Source organism: Lissotriton vulgaris, chromosome 8 (genome assembly GCF_964263255.1).
Source record: "Lissotriton vulgaris chromosome 8, aLisVul1.2, whole genome shotgun sequence".
NCBI lineage: Eukaryota > Metazoa > Chordata > Amphibia > Caudata > Salamandridae > Lissotriton > Lissotriton vulgaris.
This window is the reverse complement of record NC_141696.1, coordinates 38,391,672-38,419,169: the sequence shown is the minus strand read 5'-3', so window position 1 is coordinate 38,419,169 and position 27,498 is coordinate 38,391,672. Positions and strand designations below refer to the sequence as shown.

At 43.6% G+C, this 27,498-nt stretch overlaps 1 protein-coding gene across 1 annotated transcript in view; it reads left to right on the top strand.

The window, feature by feature from the left end:
* Window positions 1-27,498, top strand: part of LOC147693339 (transient receptor potential cation channel subfamily M member 2-like) — a 1,947,553-nt gene that overhangs the window by 1,774,794 nt on the left and 145,261 nt on the right. Inside the window, exon 19 of the mRNA XM_086935940.1 lies at window positions 18,368-18,558. Coding sequence (XP_086792066.1) covers window positions 18,368-18,558 — 191 coding nt within the window. The remainder of the gene's footprint in view (window positions 1-18,367; window positions 18,559-27,498) is intronic.

Genomic DNA, 27,498 nt, shown 5'->3' with positions numbered 1-27,498 from the left:
AGGCTTCCTCGGTGGAGCGGGGGAGAGGCACTCGACTCACAGAGGTGCTGAGGAAGGAGGAGAACGCGCAACACGCTACCTGACACCAGCCTCAAGGCTCCTGGGTTCCTACCGCTGCAGTCTCGCCGCGCCGGATTGCTCCATCTGGCGGCCCGCGGCTGGAGACTACAGCTCCCAGGGAGTCTAGCGGGGACTTCCGGTTTTGCCGCTACTTCAGTGGGAGGCTTCCTCGGTGGAGCGGGGGAGAGGCACTCGACTCACAGAGGTGCCGAGGAAGGAGGAGAACGCGCAACACGCTACCTGACACCAGCCTCAAGGCTCCTGGGTTCCTACCGCTGCAGTCTCGCCGCGCCGCATTGCTCCATCTGGCGGCCCACGGCTGGAGACTACAGCTCCCAGGGAGCCTAGCGGGGACTTCCGGTTTTGCCGCTACTTCAGCGGGAGGCTTCCTCCGCGTCGCGGGACGCGCACGGGTGGCGCCAGGCGGAGCCCGGGCAGAGGTCGGGCCGTCTGTGGCCGTCAGGGGACGACAGAGGACAGGACAGGCCGGTCCCCTAACATCTACAGCTCGGAAATGGGTAAGAGAAAACTACAGACCTCGATCACAGGGGGCACAAGTAAAGTCAAAGTAGCACGTAAAACCAATGCACCTGAAAGCATCTTGACTTACCTAACATCTGCTGTGGGGAAGCTTAATAAAGAAATCGCCGAGAAAGAACGCGAACTCGGCCTGGAGGGTGTATCTATCGAGCACAGCGAGTCAAGGGTACCCCTAGAACCTAACATTGTCATTACCAGTCCCTATGATATTCTACCCGATGACCAAAACTCAGTACACCATGAGCCTCCTATAGTGGTACCTGACACCCCTGTGCGTGTCCAAACATTGGAGGGGGATCCTAAAATATGCAAAAGCAGAAAAAGAGCAAGATCTCACAAAACACAATCCTTTCAATATAGAGCCAACACTAAATCACAACAACCATCAACCAAGCTCGAAGGCTCAATTAAAGATATGATAGAAAGGGTCCTAACAGATACCATCGAATCTACACTGATTAAAATCTCAAGTGATATAGTAGAAACCCTAAAAGATTGTGTATCAGGTATTATAAGCAGATGTGAGAGGATGAACTCTTTGTTGCTTCAAAAGGTAACAGAGCGCCTTGCTCTAGACCCACTACAGACCACAGAACAACATAGCCAACCTATGGAGGAGACCAATAGCGCAGACACCATGTCCAACCCAGTACATTTGCCACTTATCCCGACAGTGAGTTCTGCAATCAATTCTAAAATTATGGATAAAACATTGCATTCTATCCGACAGAACACCTCGGACTCTAAAACTAACCATACTAACGAGGCAAACGATGAGGTTGCTGATAACACTTCCCACAACAGAACGGGTAATGGACAATATCCTAAACCTATGGTAAATCTACCCCCAGAGGCAACCCCGTTCGTGGCAGTACTGGTTAACGTTCCAAGGCTAACTCCGGGAGTACCTGAAACTCAGCTAACTCTTATGGAAAACGTTAAGAGCTGGTGCGATACAAACTGTTCAGGCCCTAGTGATGTTTCAGCACATATTAGCCTGGCGAGAAGAGTTACTTGGCTGGGGCCGACAGCCAAACGCTTCTCTGATGATTGTGTCATTATCAACTTTAGAAATCCTCATGTCTGCACAAGGCTTTTCTGGGACGCCACTAACATTACCCAAGGACAAATACGTGCGGTCCCACTGGGCTTTTTCTACCCCCGTCCAACACAACTAATTACCCACGACACATCATACAGGAAAAATACCCCAAGACACAAAGTACAACTAGCTAACTGGGCAACCCAACCACTAAGCTCCCAACTGACCCTAGATAACAAACACCCTGTGGCTTTGACCCCTGGCTTGGAGCTAAGAAACCGCTTTGATGTCCTAACAAACCTTGACACTAACATCTGACTGACCACCCAGGAGGGGGTGGAGGAACAGCCAGGAAATAATGTGGTCAACAGAACTGTGAATCTAATGACATGGAATATCTCCGGTCTACAAGCCAAAAGGAGTGATGCACAATGGCTTGAAATTATTAAACAACAGGATGTGGTTGCATTACAAGAAACCTGGGACACCGATTGTAACTTTTGGGTAGAAGGATATGTATCCTTCTTTGTAGCAGCACAAAAGTCAAATAGGGGCAGAAGTAAGGGAGGCTTAGCGCTCTTAATCTCGGTAAGCCACACGGGGGCGATGAAAATTATAAATGTCAACTCTCCTAACTGTTTAATCCTAGAGGTTTTGATGAATACGGGGGAAAAAATCCTCTATGTAAATTTTTATAATTCGACAGAAGGTTCACAAGGAAGTGAAAATATCCTAATGTTGGCTGATTTTTTAAACAATTATAAAAAGAGTCAATCTACTTTTGTTCACTATATACTCTTTGGTGATTTTAACACACACCTCTGTCATTTAAACTGTTATAATGTTGTTCCCTTGAAGTTGAATATTTGACTCACCCGCACTTTGAACACTCTGCAAAAGGGGGTGCCCTAGAAGAATTGCTGATAAATTTGGATATGTCAGAACCCGCTTTTGCGAACCCAAAAGACAGAGTGGTAACTTACAGTGCTAGAGGTAGTAATACTATCATTGATTTTATCTTTGGGTCACCTAGCATTCTCAAAAATGTCATCTCATATAATGCCATTTTGACGGCATTTAGTGACCATAATCCGGTTATTATGGAATTGACTAATATTAATCCCACCATAATAAATACTGGTCAGCAGTCAATCTACCCCACTGCAATCCGGGCTCACGACCAAGGTAGACGAGTTAAATGGTCTAGGATTAGCGTTGAGGACTTTTTTAATGACTTGTGTGATAAACTAAGTGTTGAACTAAATATATGCAGGGATCCATTGACCACAGGAGGGAATGTCATTAAAGCTTTTGAAACCATATGTAAAAATGTTGCAGTGACACTTACATGCAAATCCACTAATAAGTTATGCAAAGCACAGGGATGGTTTAATGCCGAATGTACCAAGGCACATAAAAACCTTCTAGAAGCCCTAAAATGCAAGCCACGTAATTCAATAGTAGTGTCCCAATTAAGGAAAGAATATAAAAGTACGACCGAGGCTCGAAAAAGAGAAATAAAAGATAAAGCCTGGGAAGCACTATATGACAATCTAACATTAAGGGATAGTGCTAAATTTTGGTCTATAGTGAACTCTCCTTTGTTAAATGGTAGAGAGAATGAAGCACTAGAGGTGAATATCACCGAGAAACAATGGCTAGACCACTTTGAAACCATCTATGGAAGTAAGATTACCACTACTCCTTTTATCCCTATAGATTCCTTAACCACAGACACTCCACTAAGGGTAACGGTTAAAGAAGTACTAAATGCCATAGAAAATACTGCTGGCGGGAAAGCCCCCGGCCCGGATGGGGTTCCCGCTGATATGTACAAAGAACACCCTTATATATGGTCCATAGTACTTGCAAATGTTTTTAATTTAGCATGTATGAACACGTCTGACATACCGATTTCTTGGTCACACTCGGTCATCATCCCAATTTTTAAGAAGGGGCAAAGGGGTGATCCTAGGTGTTATAGACCGATATCGTTACTTGATTCGTCATTTAAGATTCTTGGCAAGGTCATTTTAAATAAAATTAACATGTGGGAAAAGGAAAATGAAATTTTATGCAACACTCAATATGGATTCAGAACAGGGAGGGGTACTGAGGAACAGTGTCTTAATTTATACATGACCATTTGTAAATATACTGTCGCTGCTAGGGGGTCGGTCCATCTGGCTTTTATGGACTTGTCCACAGCGTTCGACCTAGTAAATAGGTCAAAGCTGTGGACGATTCTCTCAGGTTTGGACCCTGCATTGGTAAACTTTCTAGCCTACCTGCACAGTGACTTGACTGCATCAGTGCGTATGACAATGGATGGTAAATGCACCGCTGGTTTTAGATCAGCAAGAGGGGTTAGACAGGGGTGCATTTTGGCCCCCATGTTATTGTCATTGTATATCAATTCTCTGTATTCAGTTTTATCATCAGCTACCCCAGATATACCTAACATGGGTGGGTCACCTCTGCCTGTACTGATGTATGCCGATGACACGGTCCTCATTGCCAGAACCCCTAATGGTTTACAGTTGCTTCTGGATTCTTTTGGGGCTTTTATGCAAAAACTAGACCTGGTTGTAAATATGGGAAAGTCGCACGTTATGTCTATTGGGAAAGGAAAGAAAACTACAAAAACCCTGCGATGTAATGGAGTGATATTGACCAAAGTTAAAACATTTACATACCTTGGTGTTATTTTTGATGATTTGGGCACCTGGACCCCACAGATTGTAAATAAAGCGATGGCTATACGAAGGTAATTTGCAGCCATATTGGGCTTTGCAAAGAGATTGCGGGGGAAACCTACTGAAGCCATACTCACCCTGTATAGAGCCAAAACCCTGGCCCTGGCTAGATACGGGGCTGGGATTTGGGGATATAGGGACCTAGTCCCGATACAGAAAGAAGAGAATAGGTCGATGCGCTCTTTATTGGGTCTACCACAGTCTACACCCACTTTCTCTGTCCTGTCGGAACTAGGGCAAGGATACATCGAGGATACCCTTAACCTGGCCCCACTACTTCTTTGGGTGAAACTATGGCTGAACCCCAGCTTGACTCTAAACCGCCAAATCATCAGTGACTGCATGGGGAGAGACAGAGTTAAAGACATAAAATGGCTGAACTATATCAAATCTGTTGCTACTCAATTGGGTCGCACTGAATTGTATAGTAATCCGGAAAGGCTGTGTAAAGATGATGTTACATGGATTAAAGCTCACTTTCCAAAATTTAGAAACATGCAACGTGAAGCCCAGGAAATTGAGAAAAAAACTGTAAGGGCTCACTACACTTTACTCTCAACCATGTCCATTCAGCCTTATTTGATGGTAGTGAACAGGCCATACCACCGGTGGCTTCTCACGAAATTCCGTTTCAATCAGATGCATCTCCTTCTGGGTGAATACCCGAAATGGAATAAGCCAAGGGATCATGCTCCATGCAAATGTGATGCTTTTACTGACCAAGACCTGACTCATTTTGTATTTTTCTGTCCTTTTTTTGCGGAGGGGAGAGAAAAATATATTCTACCACTTTTGAGGAACAGGGGATTTATGCAAGTGAAACCCGCCCTGTTGTTTTTACAACTCATGGAGACCCCTATTGTAATGTTTGGGGTCGCCAACTTTTTGGTAGCAGCGATGAGAGCCAAACGGCTTAGATTATTGAATACCTCAACCACTGAATGTACTCTGTAAATAGCAAGGTTTAGATCAACCTTTTCCCTTATGTGTCGTACATCTTTTGTTCCCTGAAGAATCAAAGTAATATGGGAATGACAATGAAATTATCTATAGAACCAAAAGTGATGGATTAATTAAGGTACATGACCTATGGTTTACAAGAAAAAAGTGATAATCGAACCTGACTTTTCCCTGCACAAATGTTCTTAACCGTTTTTAATGTTTTTACAAATGCTTGTTATGTATTGAATAGTATTGTCTTATAAATGTATGTATGTCTTTTCTATTTTAAATGTGCCTGTAGTATACTTTTATGATTTTAATTAATGGAATAAAGTATTTTTGACTCTGACTCTCCAAACAAAGGATATAGAAGACTAGAAACAGTGCTTGCCACTCTTTGGCAGACCGATGAAAGAAAGCGATGAGAAGACAAGTGGGAAGGCAGGGTGAGATGAGGCAGATGCAGAAACAGTGTCAGGAGGAGTACCAGGAGTGGTAGTCGATACAGTAGTTAGAGTTGCAGGAAGTATAGGAAGAGCAGGTGTAAAGGTCGGTGACCCTTGGGAAGGCTGCACCGGAGGAATAAGAGCCAGCTGAAGAGTAGCTGGTGGGTGCTGTGGAGGAACAGGAGGTATAGCAACCATGGGTTGCACAGCTAAAGGTTGTGGAGGTGCTGTAGCATTTTGCGCATAGGGCGGTGGTGAACTTAACACATGCGACATTAGGGGATCTTTTTCAAGCTCTTTTGCTGCTTCTTGCTGAAGAGGCGGCAAAACTGGGTAGCATTTATCTGTTACCATTTTACGTTGCCTGTGCAACTGCTCACTCATCTGTTCTTCTTCATTGTCTTTATCCTGCCTAGCAGCTTGCATTACAGAGATACCCCTTTCTCTCTTATCTTTCTTCCCTAATTTAATTTCCTTCTGTTTGGCCTCCTTACGCCACAGGCGGATAGAGTCAAACATTGCCGGCCGGGCTTTCTTCCTAAAAAGTTTAACTTCGAGATTATCTAGGATTTCAGTATCAAAACTACCGTATTGGGGCCAGTTTAAAACACCATCTTTTCTGGTGTATTTGATCCACACTTCATTGTATGTGATGGGGCCTACCCCATGTTTCACATATAATTCATAGGTTGGAGTTCCAATCGGACGAACCGGACACGAGTCCTCCAATCGGGAACCCCTATTATTATAACCAAGACAAAACAAATGTCCAAGTCTGCTAAGACCAGGCATCTTCGCTATCTAGTCTAGCTTCAAACTTCAAAGGATTATCGAGTACGATATTTCTCGTGAATACACGAGTCCTTCGGCTTTGGCGCTTGCAAGTTCCAAATCAAAGCGGTCCCACAAAGGAGACACCAAACAAACTAAGGACTGGGAGACGCTCCACTTATACTTAACTGAGGTATCGATGGCTTCACCAGAAGACTCGTCTAACGTTTCGCTCTACCAGACATCAATGGGTCCAAATCAGGGCGATAGTCAGGGCAGCAGTCCTTCGTAGCCGTCGGGACGCGGGGAACCTCGCAGCAAAGACCTTCGGAATCACTTCGACATACAGGGGTCGCTGAATTGGCTGGCCGTCCTCCGGAATTTTCACACGAAGCTCCTCACGAACCTCTGGCTTGGACCGGTACCGCTGAAATCGCCCCACGCTGGGCGCTAATTGGGGTACTGGGTTTTTCAGAACCGGTACTGATCCGGTAACCCAGCGGTGTCAGGGCAACACCCAAAGACCTCGAGTCCTTCCTGATTCAGACCACAGAAACACGAGTCTTCTAGATGAAGTCAAAGATCGAATTTATTGGCTGCAACCAAGTAACAGGCGTCCTAGAAGTACAACAACACGGTGTGTATATTCTCAGGAGACTGCTCGTTTTTACAGAGCCGGCCTTCTCTCTTTATACACGATATTACACTTCAGGCAAAAATTCTTGGTTTTACAATTCGACCATAAACATATTTTCACAATAAAGAAAAAGCAAAGTCATGATGGCAAGCCCATATTTTCATTTGTCCAGTTCGTGATAAATTACCTGGCCAGGCCCAGAACTTCCATCAGATATCGATGAAAGCCCAATAAAATCGGGCACCTCCTCCTTGTAAAACTAGCCATAAAGAAGAAACAGGGACACGTGTGTGTATGGTAAAGCGTGGTTTGTATGCAGTAAATGGTTTATGACATGTTGTGCCTTGATGCTAATCTTGCTCGGCCACTGGGTTGGGGACTGCCCGAACAGGTTTGGCTGGAGGCAGTGAAGGCAGCTCGCCCAGGTCACAGGGGAGTCAGGAAAGGTGGACGTGTCCTTTCAGCTCAAATTCGGCCTGGGTCAATTGACTATGTAAGGGCAACCACAAGATGGATGCCGCTCACAAAATGGAACCCGAGTGTTCAACACAGGAAGTACACTTTAGGGGTGTTCCCGTCACTCAATCGTGACGCAAATGCACAGTAATAACGTCCTAATCATTACCGGTCTGCCAATACCAATATCGTCATGGTATGATGATATTTTCTGACACGAGTGTTGGGCTTCGCCTCCACATATAGCAGGGTACAAAATTTACGGAACCACACCCCTGGAGTTAGAATAGTAATTTTTACCCCTACACTATCCAACACTTACCCTACTGTTGCCCCCCCTGGAGTTAGAATAGTAATTTTTACCCCTACACTATCCAACACTTACCCTACTGCTGCACCCTCCTGGAGTTAGAATAGTCAATTTTACCCCAACACTATCCAATACTTACCAAACATGCAATGTAATGGTATGTGTTGTAATGGTATGCTCTGTAAAGGTAGTATGTGTTGTAATGGAATGAGTTGTAAAGGTAGTTTTGAGAGATGCGTTGTAATGGCATGCGTTGTAATGGAATGCGTTGTAATGGATGTTGCATTGTAAAAGTTTCGTCTTAATGGCATGCTTTGTAAAAGTATGCGTTGTATCGATATACATCCCTAGAGGGGAAACAACGTTTACAACGCAACTTTTACAACGCACTACCATTACAACGCATGCCATTACAACGCAACCATTACTACGCATGACACTATGAGGCATACCATTACAACGCATGTCACTACAACACAGTCATTACAACGCATACCATTACAACGCATACCATCACAACACATAGTACCCTTACACTGTCCAACACTTATGCGTTGTGTCGACATACATCCCTCCTAAAGATTAACAAGCCATGCTTTTAGTTTTGTCCTAAAGCAGAGAAGGTCTGATTCATTTTTCAGGAATAAAGGGAGGCTTTTACAGAGACTGGAGGTGCTGCCAGTGAAGCTTCACCAGCCCCATTTTACTTTTTTTACTCTGGGTACAATGATATTACAAGCTGTTTCTGAGCAAAGGGATCGTGGCGAAAGGTACCATTGAAACCACAACATAAAAGCTTCAGGGCCTTTTCCATGTAGAGGTCCAAAAGCAATGCATGGACCCTTAAACTGTATACGCTTCTCCATATGTGACCAGTGGAGACTTTTGACACTAACCCAGATTTTCGAGAGCATGTAAACCCGGTGAAACACCAATACCCTACAATTCCTGAGGTGAGGCTTAACAAGGATAAATATTTGCATTTCTCTTTGTTGTTCCTCTTTGTACATGTGCTGCATTTTGCAGAACAAATAGAAAGAGAAAAACACCTCTTAGGATTGCTTCTGTGCAGGAAGGTCCCCCTTCTGCACAAAAACAATCCTGCCAACAACATATGCACTGTTGCACTATGGTGCTAGGGTGCCTGAGTTATGGATAGGCAGTCGAAAAAGGGAGCCAGTGCAGGGGTAAAAACAGGAATGCAGTGCACTTTCACTTTAGCGTAGGGCAGCACAGCAAGCTTACTTGCTGTACTGCACTACTCCAAATCCCCTTAAACGAGGGCCTGAAAGTTCAAGATACCAAGATCCAGTTATTGCTACGTGCAGAACTTATACCTCATCATAAGAAGACGTTTGATATTTATTTGGATAGTTGCTTCTACTAAACATTTTAACATTTTAACTGGGTAGTAGAATTTCTATCTTTGATGTCTTGAACTTCAGGAAATTGGTGGAAATCTGGATATTTTTTAAAACTATGTCACGGTGCCATTATATGAGCAGGTTTTGAGCTTTGGATATTGAAAGGCAAAAATAAAATGTAGTGACATCTGCATACATTTAAATGTAGAACACCCCACGTGGTGGAGTAGTGGGGCTAGGGGCCACATGTAAAGTCTTAAAAGAAAAAAGCAAGATTGGATCCTTGCAGAACACCACCACTTTGGTACTTGTTCTTTAGATGAAAAAGGGGTTGGGGGCTTGAAGGCTACAGCATGAGTTCAGTGAGTTATAAAGTATTTGAGTCAATCAAGAACTGTGCCAGAGAAACCCTCCTCTGCAAGGGTGTTAACCCCTAGGCTGCCCTATTGACATGCCTCTGGAACACTCAGGAATACTGTCATGTCTCCAGAGCATTCTTATGAAGTATATATATGTATATATTGCCTACTGGTGATAGCCCATAGGTAGTTATAGTTAAGACCAATTTTTCCTAAGGAAAAGCGTTTTTTGTTTTGCCAATAACTTTGGTGTTGCTTGATGAATCTTCATGAATTAAAAAAAAGTTCCCATTTTTGGTTTGGCTGCTGTGTTGAAAGTTTTGTGGTGATCCATCATACGGGGGCCGAGAAAAAAGGCGGGTCCCAAAACATGGTTTCCCCATGTTATGACGCCTTCTATGTCTCAGGGTGCCCACCCCTAGACATTGCAGTTTGCTATGGCTTGGCGGGAACTTTACCGCTCCCGCCAAGCCATAGCAATCTCTGCTCCACTTCTAGTAAGTGATAGCATACAAAATGCTCTCACATACTAGAAGTGAAGCAGAATTGCTTTTGGACAGAGGGAGCTGCATGTCTACCAGCTCGATCTGTCCAAAGGCAATGCCAGCTCCTGCAGGACGTGGAGAGCTGGCAGGGAACGCAGAGACCGTTAGGCCTCACATTTCATCTCCACCCTCCATCCTGGAGGCAGCCACTTTACACTGCCAGACCCCAAGGGATGGGGTCCCTGGGGCCGAATTCAGCTCTGGGAGAGGGGTCACACAGCTCCCTCCCTATCTTCAAATGGCCTGGTCTTTGGGTGTGGGGTTACCGGGGCCAAAATCGGCCTAGGAAGGGGGCCTTCCCCAGCAAAAAAAAAAAAAAAAAAGGCCTTTAATTAAAAAAAAATACCAAAAAAGATAGGGTCAAGGGGCCCCCAGTGTCTACATCTGCCTGGGAGGGGGCCCGCTAATCCCCCCCCTCCCTTTATTTAAAATAATAAAATGTAAAACTAAAAGGCCCAGGGATGGGGTCCCCAGGGCCGAAATCAGTCCAGGAAAGAGGGCCTCATGGCCTTTCTTCCCTAATAAATAAATATAGAACAAAGAAGCACCAGCAAGTTGCTGAAGGCCCAGCCCACTTTCTGTACCACTCTACAAACGAGCCTCCTACAGCACTACTGGTTGAGGAATACATTCCCCTTTACTCCTGAGGGCCTAAGGACTAAAGTGGGCTTCTTCCCCAGCCAGTAGAGCTCCAGGAGGTGCGTTTGCAGGGTGGTGGAGAAAGGTGACATTGTCTCTGACAACCTCTTTGCAGCCCAGCTGTGTGGGACTTACTGGAGATAACAGGAGGGATAGTTGGCCCCCAAGGACCCTCAGGAGTAAAGTGAACTTCATTCCCCAAACAGTACTGTGCCAGGAGGTGCGTTTGCAGAATGGTGGAAAAAGGGTGTGTTGCCTCCGAAGACCTCTCAGCAATCCCACTGTGTGGGACATACTGGAGGTAATAGGAGGGTTTGTTTGCCCCCAAGGACCCTCAGCAGCCAAGGGGACTTCATTCCCAAACCAGTAGTGCACTAGGAGGCATGTTTGCAGAGTGGTTGAGAAAGGATGTGTGGCCTAAGACCTCTAAGCAGTCGCGCTGAGTGGGACTTACTGGAGGTAACAGGAGGAGTTGTTGGCCCCCAAGCACTATGTAAACTAAATTAGAAGCTTCAAAGTCACTCTGCATAGGGAATTTGATGATTTTTTAAGGCAAAACTAATACTAACAATAAGCTATGGACATCTTGCTTTCCCTGACTTGCTCACTGAAACTCTAAAGCGTCATCAAACAACTTTTTTTAGAAAGATATTTAATCTCCCCGAAACAACTAGACGCACATTGATCCAGCTTGTATTAAATATCGCAACCATGGACATTGAATCTAAAATATACATTGTCAAATACTATAATCGTGTGACAAAAGCAGAACCAAAATCCATAGGGATAGCACTACAAGAGATATCCCAAGTTACAAAAAGTAACTGGGCAAGGTACCTGGCTAGCGCCAGAGGAACATTTAGCCAGCCCTTGAAAAACGATATTAGATTAATTACTAGCAAGGGACAGTTTAAAAAGACTGTTACATGCACAAGGCAAGTGCTTCAAGGGAGCAGGGCATTAAACAGATTAGATGGTCTTGCCCAGTCACACAAAGTCACCATGTACCAACCATATCTGAATGCAGCACTGGGAAGGCAAGCCCTACAGAACATATTGTGGATGTGGCTTTTACTTCTTCCCATTTGGGACTAAAGGGGTCACTGGAAAAACATCTATACAGGCAAAAAGAAGTGCAGCTTGTGCCAATAAGATACAGCATCTGCTCTGCACGTTGTCTTCTGCTGTCCTACCTTGTCACATCGGAGGCGATTGTACCTCAGAATTATTTTTTCGCAAAATCAAACAAGAACTCGCACAGAGGCTTTATCATATATCTATACAACCGCCATTCCAATGGAACTTGCTCAGATCGGCAAGGGTCTATGCAACACTAAAATATTAGCAAAGCCCTGTTCTGAGGGGTTTGCCATGTGAAATGTTGCACAATCACCTTTGCACTTCATAGTCCTACACATGCTATGTCAGTTACAAATGAAAATACTTTACAACCTCCATCCCTCGATATTCAGTGCAATAGAGCATGGCCCAATCATGCGCACAATGGCTTTATGCAAGCACTGCATGTCCTTGCAGGCTCTCAGGGCGACCAGCTTGAACTTTACGCTCTCACGCATGCTCGGACAGTCCAGTTTTAACACAGACTGCATGTCTAATTAATCAATGTGCGGTCTCAGGAGGTTCTTATAATGTTGTGTATCATTTATTTCATGAGACTTGACACGACAGAACACAGCCCAGCCTTGTGCACTATGGACCCTTGTACATAACACACATACATTTAAACATTTAACAGCTAATGTGGTCCGGCCGACACCCCTCAGGTTTTAAATGTCAGTTTTTACATTGTCATATCAGATTTTTAAACGTCTTTTGTATGGTTTTTAATCACCCGGTTATTAAACTATAATATTTGAATTTAGCTATTTTTTTTCTTTTGTTTATGCTGCATTGCTGATGTTCTTTTGAAAATTATTTTAAGTAATTGTACAATAAAGACCACCTACATAGATAGCTAGGTAGATAGATAGATAGATAGATAGATAGATAGATAGATAGATAGATAGATAGATAGATAGATAGATATATACACAAAAAAACAAAGGTTACAGGGACATTATAGTTAGGCTCACATTTCACTTGAACCCCTGCAATGCACTGCTTATGACCCACATATTACATCACTCACAACATGGTCTGTGAGATGACTGATGACATCTCAAATTACATCATTGTTGCCATCATCTAGTGAATGTGAATGTTTTCTAAAATGTTCTTTTTTAAGTATATATACCAAGCTACTACAAAAGTTAAAATAGTATACGTTGTGTAGTACTAATGAGTGATGCCATTTTTTAACTTAGATTATAGGAGTGGCTGTGTGGCTGAGTGTATCCGTGTGCAAGTGGGTGTCTGAGTACCAGTACAGATGTGTGAGTGGCTGTATGGTTATATATGTAGATGTGTGACTAGCTGTGTGGGCGACTTAATGGTTGTGTAAATGACTGTAATGGTGAGTGAGTGGTTGTGTCAGTGCCCATGTGCGTGAGTGAGTGGCTGTGCGAGGAGCTGTGAGGGTGGTTGAGTGACTGAGTGAGGGGCTTTATAGGTCTTTGGGTGGGTGTGTAAGTGACTGTATGGGTGACTGAGTCGGTATCTGAATGGCTGGATGGGTGAGTGACTGGCTATGGATAGGGTTGTATGGGTGAATGAGCATCAGTTTGAGTGGATGTTTTGTTAAGTGAGTTGGTCTTTAGGTGGCTGTATTGTAGAGTGAATGTTTGTGTTAATGATGTATGGGTGAGTGAGCAGATGGGTGAGCGCTTGTATGGATGTGTTATTGTGTGTGTATGTGGTTGTGTAGGTGTGTGATTGTTTGAATGGGTGAATGAGCAGCTGTGTTGAGAGGCTGTATGGGTGAGTGGTTGTGTGAGTGGCTGTATAGGTGAATATGTGGGTGTGCAAGTATATTTATGGGTGACTGTGTGGCTGTATGACTGGCTGTATGGGTAAGTGACTGGCTGTTAGAGTAGCTGTATGGATGGGTGAGTGGTTGTGAGAGTTGCTGTATGAGTGAGTTAGTGGGTGGGTTTGTGGGTGGCTCATTGTGATTCTTCAATAAAATATGTGTGCTATAATAATAAATAGAATGAAACAGAGTAGCGTAATTAGCATTATGAGAAAAGTGAAAAAAAGTCATAATTCCACCATTTTATTTGGGGAGTTTTATATAGCGCAAACTTGATCCAAAGTTATCAGAGTGCTTTGTATGAGCACCAGTTGCGTTACTGACAGACACATTAATTTTGATAGGCATGGGGAGATTAAGTGATTTGCCCGGAATCACAGAATTTTGAGCGTCCCTGGGAAGACTCAAACCCGGTTCCCCAGCTTTGAGGTCGACCGCTCTAGCCATTAGGCCACATCCTCTCCCCAGCAGTGAATATGCACTGGCATACAAATAGTGTGTATAGTGTACTCCTACCTATTGCTCTATAACCTAGTTTGGCCTAGTGTGGATGATCTGCCAGATCCATGCGGGTGGTCAAACCTCTCCCTTACCTGTGGGCAAGTGTCATCAAGAGCTGGACATCCCTTGTGTCGGTAAAAAGGAATAAACTGAGCTGAAATTCTGGCATGCAATTATCTTGCAGGGTCAGCTGCCATACACAAGGAAGTGGTCCGTATCTATAATAAACTGCACCCATGTGTCCATCTTGAAACCTCAGTCAGGCCGCAATTGTTTATTCTAGTTCGATAGCTTTGTCACCTACCTGACAACAACACAAATAACATTTGCGCAACGATCTTTGTCTCTTGTACTAAATGTTCAAGGTGTCATGGCAGAGTGCCAACAAAGTGGAAATATTATCCTTTATTGTCACGCACGCAAATGTTGTCAAAATTCATTGTGTATAAAGAGAAGGCAACTTAACAAACTTGAGCATGTAAAATGGCAGTGTTTCTAACCAGTCTTATTCTGACCACATGGCAGTTGGTTCAGATTGCAATAGTCCGTTATTATTCTCCAAGATTTATATGTGCTAAATACATGGAACCTCTGGCTTCATTGGATACTGCTTGTAAAGCTGTGGTTCACCTCACAATGACATTAATTGCACCTTTATTGCAGCCATTTTAGGTTTGTACAGTGATGGAGCCATTACATGGCACTCACTTTGTGGCATACTGGTCTTTAAGTGGCTGGGGCACTAATGAAAAAAAACTCTGATTACAACTTCACTGTGAGAGGCGCAGCAATTATAATTTTGAGGGCCTGTCTTCCTCTGCACATATTATATCATAAGAATCCATCAACTAAATCCAGAACATGTACAGAAGTGGAAAGGTTTCCGTCTCTGTTCAGTTAGCTTGAATGGTGACAGAAAATATGGGAGTTACTAAGACAAAAACAATGTGAGTGACAAACATTTGTTACCATTACCATTCGAAGAGGTAGGGCCTTATTTAGAGCTTTCAAATAGAATACCTCCTAATGCCCCATCCACTGTATTGCAAATGCATTGCAGCATATAGTGATCCAGCTGTAATTTCACAGTAATTTCTCAATGCAAAACATCATTTACCTCTAGTTTACTGCTTTAAAGGTGATGGACCTTTGCCACTGTGTATCACCATCAGGTGACTTTACATAAAACATGAAAAATCAAATTGCAATTAGTATTTAAGCCATTAATGAGAGTTGTGAGTATTTTAAAGGGTTTTATTTTCTAGTCAAAAGTTAAGTTTCTCTGATTGGTTATTCATTAATCAATAATCAATCAGGTTACAGAATTGAGAAATAGGAAAAATCGAATTAATACAGAACATTATATAGATTGCATACAATGCACTTAATAAAGGAAAGTGAATGAGGCATAAAATGTCAGTCAGAATTCTTTAAAGAGTTTCACGAAAAATATAATTCAAGAGTGAGTTTTGCAAGCCTAATCAATAATTAATAATTGGCAAAAATCTCCCATGAAGAGAATTAAATGCATAAGACAAATAAATCTTTTCAAAACCAGTAAGTCAAAAGCATTAAAAAACTTGTTTTAGCACCAAATCTGTCCTAATCTCTCAGCTGCTCTTTCTCTGCACTCGTCTGTTCCTCTCTGGTCCTCTGTGTCTCAAATGTAAATGTAAATGTAAATGTATTTATATAGCGCAAATCACCCACACCGCAGGTATCTAAGCGCTTGCTTAGGGAACCCGTCCTGGTATTCCCCTGTGAGATAACCCCGGCAGGGTATCCACAAGGTGAAAGCCAGGCATCCCGCCGCGAGGAGCCATTGTGGAGATTAAGCAAGCTATTGCCCAGAGTCGCAGAGTGTGAACCCGTGAGTCGAGTAGTCACCGGAACGAGAATTATCGAGTCCATGGAATTATTGAGCCCAAGCCCCGTCGAGGCGGGGAATTGAACCCTGGTCCAGGGCCGATCTCAGCTTCCGGGTCTGCCGCCTCTAACCCCTGAACCACACTTCTCCCACACTTCTCCACACTTCTCTCACACAGAGAAGCTGCCCTCCCTTCACAAGACCACAGAAGATCTGCCAAAAAACAAGGCCAGTGTATACCTCCCTAAAATATGTGAACAAAGCTTCCTGCTCCCTCTAAGTTTCCTCGGACGCAATCTCCACCGTGACGTTCACGTACCGAACCAAAATGATCTCTGGTCAGAACTGCTTCTTCTCCTCTCCTGACAAGCTCCCTAAGGGGTCAATATTTATACCCTAATTCTTGGCTGACTATGCTAACAATATTGCAGGTTCAGTAGAAACTCGCACTGTGATTGGTTAGCACAAGTGACATAGGGATCTTAGCATCCTGTTCTCATCACAAGTCTAACCCATACCGGTTCTGACAATAGCAGCTTAATGCTAAGAGCAATATACATAACATGTATCATTAAGAACATTTCTTGCAACAAAATGTGTCCATCAATTTCCGTCTCGCTTTCACATCACACACAGGGATGACACTCTCCTACAAACACTGGTACATTGGCACAGTGACAAGAGTGTGCAGATCACTGTGGCCTTGATCTGTGTGTCGTCACTTGAGGCACTTGGCAGTTCATGTAGCTGGTTCTGCACATGCGTCTCCCATTCAGCACACTGCTGACAATTCTCAGCCATGCTGAATTCCTAGGCAGCCATTTTATTGTGGGCCCAAAAGCAAAATAAACACATACGAATATTAATTTATGAAGTAAAGCCCAATATGTTCACCTCCTGCCATTCAAATACCCTGTATTAATTATTACTTAGCAAAAGCTATTAATTTAAAGCAGCCTTTCTATTATTTGTACACAACATGCAAAATGGCAATGTACAACATAGCATAAACATGCACCAGTGCAAATTTTCTAAGTGCAAACAGTTAATACAAGCTCATAGCAGCATGCTCTAATGTTTTAAATAGCTTTTCATTCAAAATGCGTTTGCCCCACATGTAGTGTTGGTGCATGGGTGATTAATTAATACACATTATAAGAAAGATGTGCTATGAACTGAATATGCATTGTCTAAATATGCAACAAAGCCAAGATCTCTTGAGACAGGAACAGAAGAACAGGAGGAAACATTCCATTCCTTATCTCAAGGATAGAGAGTCCACAGTGAACCTTTCATAGGAAACTAAAATCACAAGTTTTTTCAACACTGCAAATGCCTGTTATTTCAGCACAATGATGTGCTACTTTAAAAGTTATTAAAAACAAATTTCTTAAATTTAATGTACAAGGTTAAATCTAAACTAAACACATTTTTACCACCCTGGATTAATTAATTGGTCATGGTTTTAAATGAAAGCATTTCAGACTGAAAGCATTTTGACCAGGCCTCAATTCTTGTCTTTCACTTTGCATGCACCAAAAGTGTTATTTTAAAATGCAGTCTATCTGAAACACAAAAATAAAGCAATTCCTGAATCTAGATGAAATCTGAGCAACATCAATGGCATTTGTAATAGGGCAGATGAGATACCTGCCAATGTTTGTTGGGATATCCCTTTTGCCAAACTCTAAATAAGGCCCAAAGTCTGCTTTCTAGGCATTATGCCATTTTCAAATATGTTAATTGGCATTTGCAGATAAACAGTCAGGCCTGGCTCCTATGTACCATGTGAAACCTGCAATTCCTCCTCTCACCTCATTTAAAGCTGTCCTTAAGCCACTTTTGCAAGATTGGACCCTGCTACACATCTACATTTTTCTCTGGTTTAGAATAGTGCATTCATAATCAGAGTTAGTGACATGGAGTTCTCTGCTGTTCCCCATCTTGCTTATTTGTTCCATACACTGTTTCCAATCCTTTTTATACTTATCTGCTCGCTTTTTTTTCATTCCCATCTGCATTTTTGATTTTTGCTAATTTGTCTTTTTTAGTCCACTCATTCTTCCTCTCAAAAAGTGATGGCCTTTTCTTTTTCCAGTCTCTGGTGTGTTTTGATCTCATCCTTTTTTTCATGGTTTTGCTGCGATCCTTTGAAAATGTATGCCTCCATCTTACTTTTTGCATTTGCTAATTTTGCTCTCAGCCATACCTTCACTAAGGTGCAGGAAAACACCGATAAGATCTGGAAGTTCCAACGCTATAAGCTAATCAAGGAGTACAGCAACCGACCTCCTGCCCCACCACCCTTCATCATCTTAAACCTCTTATACGTTTTGGGCAAAAAGGCCGTGAAGGTGATATCGGAGAAGCTAGACCATGATAAGCAGCAGTCTGGTGAGTAAAGGGACGTTTCTTCAATTCCATCTCATATGATCCTTTGTCTGCCTCCCCTTCTGTCTCATGTGACCTTGTTCTTCCATGTCATTCCCTATCAGACATTTCTAGTGCCAGATTCCGCTCTACATCTCCTTACTTGTTTGTTCCCTCCCTCGGTCAGGCTTTGGACTGCAGGCACCAGATGAAGTGGGCTGTGTAGACTGTTGTAGATTTGGCTCTAAACATTTTTCTGATGAAAGAACTATTCTGGAGGTGACCTTGGCAAATGTCTTTCCTGGGGGCCTCCACAACAGCTACAGAAAGAAGGCTTTTCCCCACGGATGTTGATTCACCAAAATAACAGGGGCAGTGGAAGTGAGATCACACACCCTATGGCCTTAATGATGTCACAGTGAGTTACATCATATGGCATGGGATTCAAAATGTTCCCAGAAAGTGATGTCTGATGACCTTAATGCTAATGCCATCAAGGTCATTGACATGGTTGAAATACCATAATAGCTGCAGGAATATTATAACAACAGAGCAAATACCTAGCTACAATGTAGCTCTACCAACAACACAGACCACCTATATTAGGGTGCTGACAAGATATTCCAGGGGAACATTACTCACTTCTCTTTGTATTACTTGAAACATTATCTGTTTGTCTGCAGAGGATATGCAACATGTAACTCATAAGAGCACAGGAACCCTGAATTATTTATACCACAACCTGTAAGAGAGAGGAAAAAAGAGGTGTTAAATAAACATTAGTAATTATGTCCATATGTATTCATTTATATAGAATTAACAATGAATATGAACTATGTGAGTATCTTAAGTTAGTCCTCTTTGTAAATTTATGGAAGAGGATGTGACGTAACACTTAAAACTGCCAACCCCGGAACTGGGGAGCCAAGTTCAAGTTTGGTGTTGGCTGGACAATGACATCCTGTGATTCTGGATGAACGATTTAGGACGGATTTCGATCTTGGCGGACAGGTTACTCTGTGACAACGAGGATGGATATCCTGTCCACCTCCATTTAAATCATATTCCATATAATGGGATTTATATTTCAGCAGACAGGACATCTGTCCCGGTTGAGACAGAGTAACCCATACAACAAGATCTAAAGCATCCATTAATCTCTCCATGCTTGAAAAAAACCTAAAATGAATGTCCTTGTGTAATGTAAATTATGCTCGTGTAAGCTGCTCCAGTACCTCTGCGTTGCGTTTCCCTTTTATAAAACTGCAACAAAACCATTTATAATCATTTGCAAGACACAATCACATATGTAAACCACTGAGGCATGTATGTCATAACAATGCATGCCTGTACAATGCAGATGTGCCACACATTTTTTTTTTACGTGCATACCTTTACTAAACAAATACATTGAGTGATGTTAAAATTACATGTTCTGTAATCAGTTTGTGGGCTTCAAGTCCATTCTCTTTCTTGCTGTGGCTTTTCATTTGTCTATGTCAGTGTCATTTAAAAATCCTTGCTTGGTAGTGGTCAGTCCTGCCTCTTTGTCGCTCCTTTCTCTCTCTGTACTGTCTCATTCCGCTATGGTTCTTAATTTAATCTTTGGGGGGTTATTTTTTTTTTGTCTGGGTGTCCTGCTCTGTTACTGTTTGCCTGTGTTTAGCTTCAACACCCTAGCTGCTTCCATTTAAATATAGCATTCTTCCTCCCACCTCCTAATGCCACAATTGTGTTACTGCTGCATTTTTACTGCTGTCTCCCCCACTGTGGCTCCCACTCCATTGCTTGTATTTTTTTTGGCTTTTTGCACTTATTGATCTCATCTGTCAGTTGGGCTATTTCGAGTTGTATATTTGCTTGGTTTGGGCTTGTTTTTAGATATGCCTACAAGGGTTTACATCCCACCACCACTCTTTCCTGGCTTTTCATTGGTTCCTGTGTGGGCCACTTACCTTGCCTCCAGTTCTATCGGCTGTAGCATTTTTTGCTGCATTGAGCAATGCTTTTTTAATTTTGCCAAATGTCTCTCCCACCCCTGCTTTGACCGCCCCTCCAAGATTTCAGTTAATTTATTTTTAATTTGTAGGTCCTGTGCAGGAGATTAAGTGATTTGCTAATAATTACAGTAGAGCCCACTCTAAGGCTCAAACACTAGTCTCCAGCTCCCGAGTCTGCAGCTCTGACCGCTGAACCACATTCTCTCCCTCTAGTTTCCCTTCGCTCAGTAACCTCTAAGAAGTCGAGATCCATTACCAGCACTCGGAGACAGGCTAGGGCTCTGAAAGAGATGTTATATCTCACACTGGATTAGTCTAAGATCATCTCTAAGAGGCCATTCATTATTTTAAAGCCTGTGCGTCTGGGCACTGCAAATGTGAAACATCCCAATATATTTCAGAATATTTAAGAAACCCACTCACATGAATGACTCCAGGATTTCGGGACATGCAATAGATTTGGAAAGATGCTCCCATCGGAAGGATGTGCTCTTTGCAGGCGTCACGTAGAGGCTCTATCCGTAGGAATGTAATGATAAAGCTAATGGCCACTTTGCAAGATTGATATTATCAATGGAATCATCTCAAAAGGCAGTGCTTCTATAACAAAAAACAGGCTGGGGCTGGGAAAATGGTAGGTGACTGCTGAGGAGAGAAGGGTCTCATTTGTGCTTTTCCAAGCGACTTGGAAAGCTCAAGACTCCCTGAACTTGCAGGAGTCTCTGTTTGAATATCTGCCCATGCTGGCTTTTATATGACACAAATATCACAGCTGGGTGTGATTGAAGTCTGAGATTGGAAATAACCAAGTGTGCTGAAAGGGCTGTGAACTTCATTGAGTTAAAATGGCATCTCTCTCATTCGTTTTCTCTTCTTTTTTATTAGGTTGAGCTAGACAGCACAGCTGCCTCTTTGAGACCTGCTGTCTTTGTCTAGGTTACTGTCCTTTTAAAAACCTTGATTGCTAGTGGTCAGTCTTGCCTCTTTTTCCCTACTTTCTTTCTTCTGTTCCTCCCACAGAGCAGGGGCTTAGTAATGTCTCATTCCGCTGAAGTTCTTTAACTGTTCTCTTGGGCACTCTTTTTTTCTTGGTCTCCAGCTCTGTTACTGTTTGTCTGTGTTCAGCTTCAGTGCCCTAGCTTCTTATATTTCAATATAGCCAGGGCGGCTCCTCCATGTGGGCAGACGAGTGTCGCCCCACTGCTTCTACGCAGTGCGGGAAGCAGAAACCTAAAATGGTATTTTAAATACCATTTTAGGTTTCTGCTTCTCTGTTTCTGCGAGAAAGCAGAAGGCAGGGTGTAATTGGTGAGGGCGAGTGGGTGGTCCTGATTGATTGGAGGGGAGGCGTGGCTTGCCCACTGTTGTGGGCGCTGACAAATCAGTCATACGCACTCTGCATTTTCTCTATGTAGGCTGCATGCAGCCTACATGGAGAAAAGGTGTTGTAATAATGACTCTTGATGCAGTAGAAGGTAAGAACATGTCTTTATTCGTCACCCACTCTCCGACACTGCTTTGTGGCTGTGAACATTCCAAAGCAGACTCCAGTGGAACATACCATCAGGAAGGGGGCATGAGGGGGCAGGAATGTACCACTGAGATTATACATTAAGGTGGGGGCAGGTTACAATCATACCTCCATTGTACTACTGTAAATAACCTTTTAATATAAGCAGATTACAACACATCTCCCTTCGCTTGAGGAGGAACAAAGGAGACAGAAGGAAGGAAGGAAGGAAGAAACGAACGAAAAGGGAGAGAGAGACCTTACACTGTTGACACACAAAAGTAAGTGCAGAAACAACACACCTACCCTAGGCTAACAAACAAGAAAGCCTCAGAGAGAGGAGAGATAAAAGGGTGCAGGAGGAAGGAAAAACGGGAGCAACCCAGGCAGGATGCCAGTAAGGATAGAAGGGTAGGGATAGAGGACAGATGCAAAAAGTAATTCCATCATAAGGCTAACAGAAAAACGCAACAAGGGAGCGATCACGAATGCATCTATATATCCTCCCTAGAGGACGCAAAGCTAAATACATTCTGTTTGACTAAAGAGAACATTCATATGCTCATGTATACCGGCAAATCTTGTCATATTTATCCTCAAATGTACCTTCAGCATGCCTTACCCTACTGACGGGTTCTACTAGTGGATACATCTCCAAAGACTTCTGCAGAGATTAATAGGCTGGCCCACAGAAAGCTTTTCTAATGAGGGAAAAAAAAAAGTCTTTTCACCAAGGATCCCGGAAAGAAAAATTAATACTCGCCAACCTCACAAAGTGGGTTAGGCCTTCATCTTTACCATGCCCCTAAGGTGTATGGACTCCCTCGCATAGCTAATAACTATACCTTGTGTCTAGCAATATTAAAAATGGAAAAGCTAACCAGATAATATTCTTACGTAGTTCCTCTCTACTGCAGGGTTTGCGAGTACACCATGCAGTCTGGTCCCAAAAGGACGTAGTCGGAGCAGCCAAAGAGGAAACAAAAATGGGAGACCCCCTCTTAACTCACAGGGTAGGAACAAAGGTACCATGGTTAAAGGTACGGAAACACCCAGAGGTGGGATCCTTTCAATTCTAACCCGAGGGGAAAAGAAAGGAGGGAAGATGGGAGTCGCAACCCAGGGAGGTGCTAACTAAAAGTAGACACACAAAATTACTCTGAGGACAAGGAGTACACAACAGGCTGTATATGAATCACTGGGTGAGGTGCACCTGAAATCCGGATGTCACCAGTTATGCCTTATACCTGAAAATTTGAACTGAGATGTACTAAAGGTCCCCACCCCTCACATAACAAACATGTCACCATCGCTCTGAAGATGTACAAGGAACAGCTGAACAGCAAAAGGAGTACTGGGTACTTACACTCCTCATATGGTAGAACTAGACCCTCTACTGACACTGCCGAAAGTACCTAGTGTACCAAATTGTCACCCAGACCCCCCATGTAATTACCTTATTCACAATTGCACAATATGCCTCCCCCTTCACGGTACAACTGAAGTTTGGGACTGTAGTATAGTGTATGTCGAATTAAACTTTCTCTGATAACACATAAATAAAACCAGAAATGCTGGGGTAATTGCAAACACTGTATATGGGAAGTCACACACTGCACCGTAAAACTGAAGGTAGGTACTCTGGAGTGTGTACCCTGGAATACCCAGAAATCACTGCTTCCCATCACTTGTAACTCGTCAAAATGCACAGTATCACATTTAACTAATATGGCAGCTACACTAAGAACTGAACCACAAGGATCAAAAGAACGCCGAGGCATACATCTATTTTAGCCAGAAATGACACGAGGGACCAATACACCAATGTAGCTAGGCACATAAATTAAGTACCAATATTCCCAGATGTAATGCCCTTGGCAAAGAACAGGACAGAATAATAAGAACAGTGTCCCACTATGAACTGTACAAAGACTGTGGCGTCTGGGGTCACCTCGAATAAATTATCTTCCCGGAATGAAAGTCTTGCCAGGAAGTCTGGAGGCTTTTGAAGTTGGTTCCTTCTAAACAGACGGTCCGGGGTTGCAGAGCAATGCTTTACTTTAACCACTTGCCCTCCCACCCCCCGAGGGCGGTAGGTACCCAATCAACCATTAACTTTTACACTGCTTCTTTTGTTGGTCCTTTTTTCATCGTGAAATCACTCTTACACAGGCCCCCCCCTTGGGATCCAGATCAGGAATGGGGCTGGGGATGGTTCTTACTGTACTTGATAAAATTTATCCCTCTTGCAAAATTGTCCTCTCACAGAAGTTCAACCCCCGCTTGAAGTCTGGATCCAGTGTATGCCTATGCACTGTGACACGGGGATGTTCCGGAAATCGGCCCCACAGGCGGCGCTGAGGTAGTTGGTGCGTCAGAACAAGCGCGCCGCTCTGAGGGAGAAGCTGAGGACTCGACTGGCTGACAGGATTTACCATCGGAACAGGAACTGCGCAGGCCGGGACATCAACACAGGGCACCGCTGGACCAGTGGAGAGAAGTGTCTCTGCTGTGCGCCTGTCTTGTTCCTGACAGGAAATTCACATGACAGGTAGCTGCTGCGCAGGCTCAAGGAACGAACAGAGCCTGCTCGTCGGAGACCATTATGCGTAAAAGTTTACATTTCTCTGGGTGAATGAAAAACTGATGTACTCCACACCAGACAGTCACAACCAGAGTTCCAAACTTGCAGACAGACCACCCGCTTCCAATCCAGAGGGCACAGCAAGAATAAATATATCATATGTATGGCGAAAGACAACCTTAAATTATGTTGAATCTCGACCAGCACCAGTTACTCTCACGTCTCCGCAGCCTCCTGCACCACACAGCAAACTGGGACGAATTCACCTCACAAAGTACCTCATGAATTCACCGTGCCGAAAACGCAAGCTGAGATCACTGAAGACAGGCACTCACTGAGGCAGCATAAGGTAGGAGCTGGGAAAAGGCGGCAGCGCGGACAGGGCACCGATGAGCACTCTGCCAGCAGTGATGCTCCCAAAGTGAGAGCCGGTGGAATCTCACTCAGGAACTTGAAGCAGCTGGCACCACATTCCTTTGCTTGACGAAGTTCATCTGGAAGGACTCTGGGCAAACGCACGGGGCATTCCTCCGTGGCACTGTGAAGTAACCGACCTGTAGGAATGCAGCACCGTTTGAGGCCCAAGATCAGCGGACACGGGCACAGACTGTAGAGAGCCTAGGCAAATGGTCGTCAGCACGTCCTCAGATGGCAGAAGGAGGAGTAGAATCTTCCACAGATGACAGATGTAGCACCCAGACGAACCGGCTTATCAATAATAAAAAGTGATGACACGACGTTCGTCTCACCTGTACACAGGACACTTCAGCACATGGCACTTTACAACTTCATTTCACACTTTGATCACGCTCTGCAGTTTTCAAGAATCTTTTGTCAGCAGGATGTGTCGAGTGAAGATCCTCTTGCAATTATATCACTTCAGCACACATGTACAGATTGGGCAGCTTTCTTCATGCAACGCGTCGGATTCACCAGTAACTATAGCACATGTTCACCGGATGGAGAGAGTACTGAAAGGGGAGGTGACAGCAAGGCCCCCTGCGCCAGGTTCTTCACCTCGTCGCCAGTGTTGTAATAATGACTCTTGATGCAGTAGAAGGTAAGAACATGTCTTTATTCGTCACCCACTCTCCGACACTGCTTTGTGGCTGTGAACATTCCAAAGCAGACTCCAGTGGAACATACCATCAGGAAGGGGGCATGAGGGGGCAGGAATGTGCCACTGAGATTATACATTAAGGTGGGGGCAGGTTACAATCATACCTCCATTGTACTACTGTAAATAACCTTTTAATATAAGCAGATTACAACAAAAGGGCTTCCCCATTTATGCCTGTGGGGTCTGCGTTTCAGATTGATGACGCGCTGTCTCCATTTGCGTAGGAAAACGCTCAGCGGCACAATTTATTTGTAGGCTTTGCCATACAAACCATCAAATATAACGGACTGTCTTTAACTAATGCCATGTCAAATCCCGGATCAACGCCCATCACGCCAAGACCGGGTATCTAAAGTCAACAATCAAAAGAGTGAAGACTCGTTCACACCTGACTGTTTCACCATACACAGGAGAATTACACAGAATTGTGTTTGGTACTGAGGAGAACCCCGCAACTAGGGGGTTCGAAACGCGTCAACCTTGTAGGTCCAGTGTCAGTCAATAGTCTAAAGTACTGTGCCAAAAACATAAAATGATCTGTCTGGTTAAAAATTTCCAGTGGTATTCATATTATAAATGACAAACGTATATTGTATCATATGATTTAATGGAATATTGACACGGACCCATACCTCAGAGTTATTTGTTTTTGTCTTAGGGATATAAGTTGTATGCAAGGGGTGTGAAAGTATCAGTGTGAATGTGTCATAGAGTCATTTATGATCTGTCTTGTAAATATTTGTAAAAAGTTTGTATCTAGCTGTATATTCTGTATATATTCGTGATATGCACATGAAATTCTGTTTGAAAAATATGAAAAACTTTTGAAAAATTATTTGAATAAATTAGTATCAAATGTTACAATAGACTGCTATGCTTTATTGATAACAGATCATTTGGTTATTAAAAACTAAGTTATTTCAGTACTGGCATTTGTATTGTTTGTTATCTTGCCCACTGTTGTGGGCGCTGACAAATCAGTCATACACACTCTGCGTTTTCTCAGCCTACATGGAGAAAAGGGCTTCCCCATTTATGCCTGTGGGGTCTGCGTCCCCACCAATCACAATGCTGCCATTGCAGTATTGTGATTGGCTTTGGGGAGGGGAGGGAGGCTGCCTGCTTCTTGTGAGAGAGCAAAGAGAAAAGCAAATGTAACATGGGGCCGGACCGGCTGGCGAAGGTAAGTGTTAAAATACACAGACCCGCAACCCCCTTCCCGTGCCCCCCCTCACCCCTCCACCCGTGAGTCATACTGGCCGCGACTGAATATAGCATTCTTCATTGCTTATAATTGTTGACATTATCTATCATCACTGCGCCCCTTTCAGAAGCTGGTTTCATTTTTATTGTTGTTTATCTCCTGGCTCCTCCTCCTCCCAACCAGTCAGCAGGCTCCAGCCTGACCTGCCTCACAGAGGAGCAGGTGAGCCAGACGGACGCTTCAGAGCAGGGGACTGGCTCTGGATTTCACAGAGAACGGCAGGTTCTTTATTATATCTATCTTAGGACAGGCAGGCTTTTTCATCAGCGCTGGTTTTGGTTTCCTTCTCGTGTTTTTACCCTCACTCCTCCACCTCACACTCTCTGCTGTCCCCCCCCTCCTCACTTCCAATCAGTCATGGGGCTCTCCCAGGCAGTTCCACATGATTAATTCTCAAGGACTGTTGCTACCATAGGTGTGTGCTCTGCACTACTTTGAAATTTAGCAAGCTGTGAAAAGAAAAAGGTCGCTACTCCTTCTATAGTT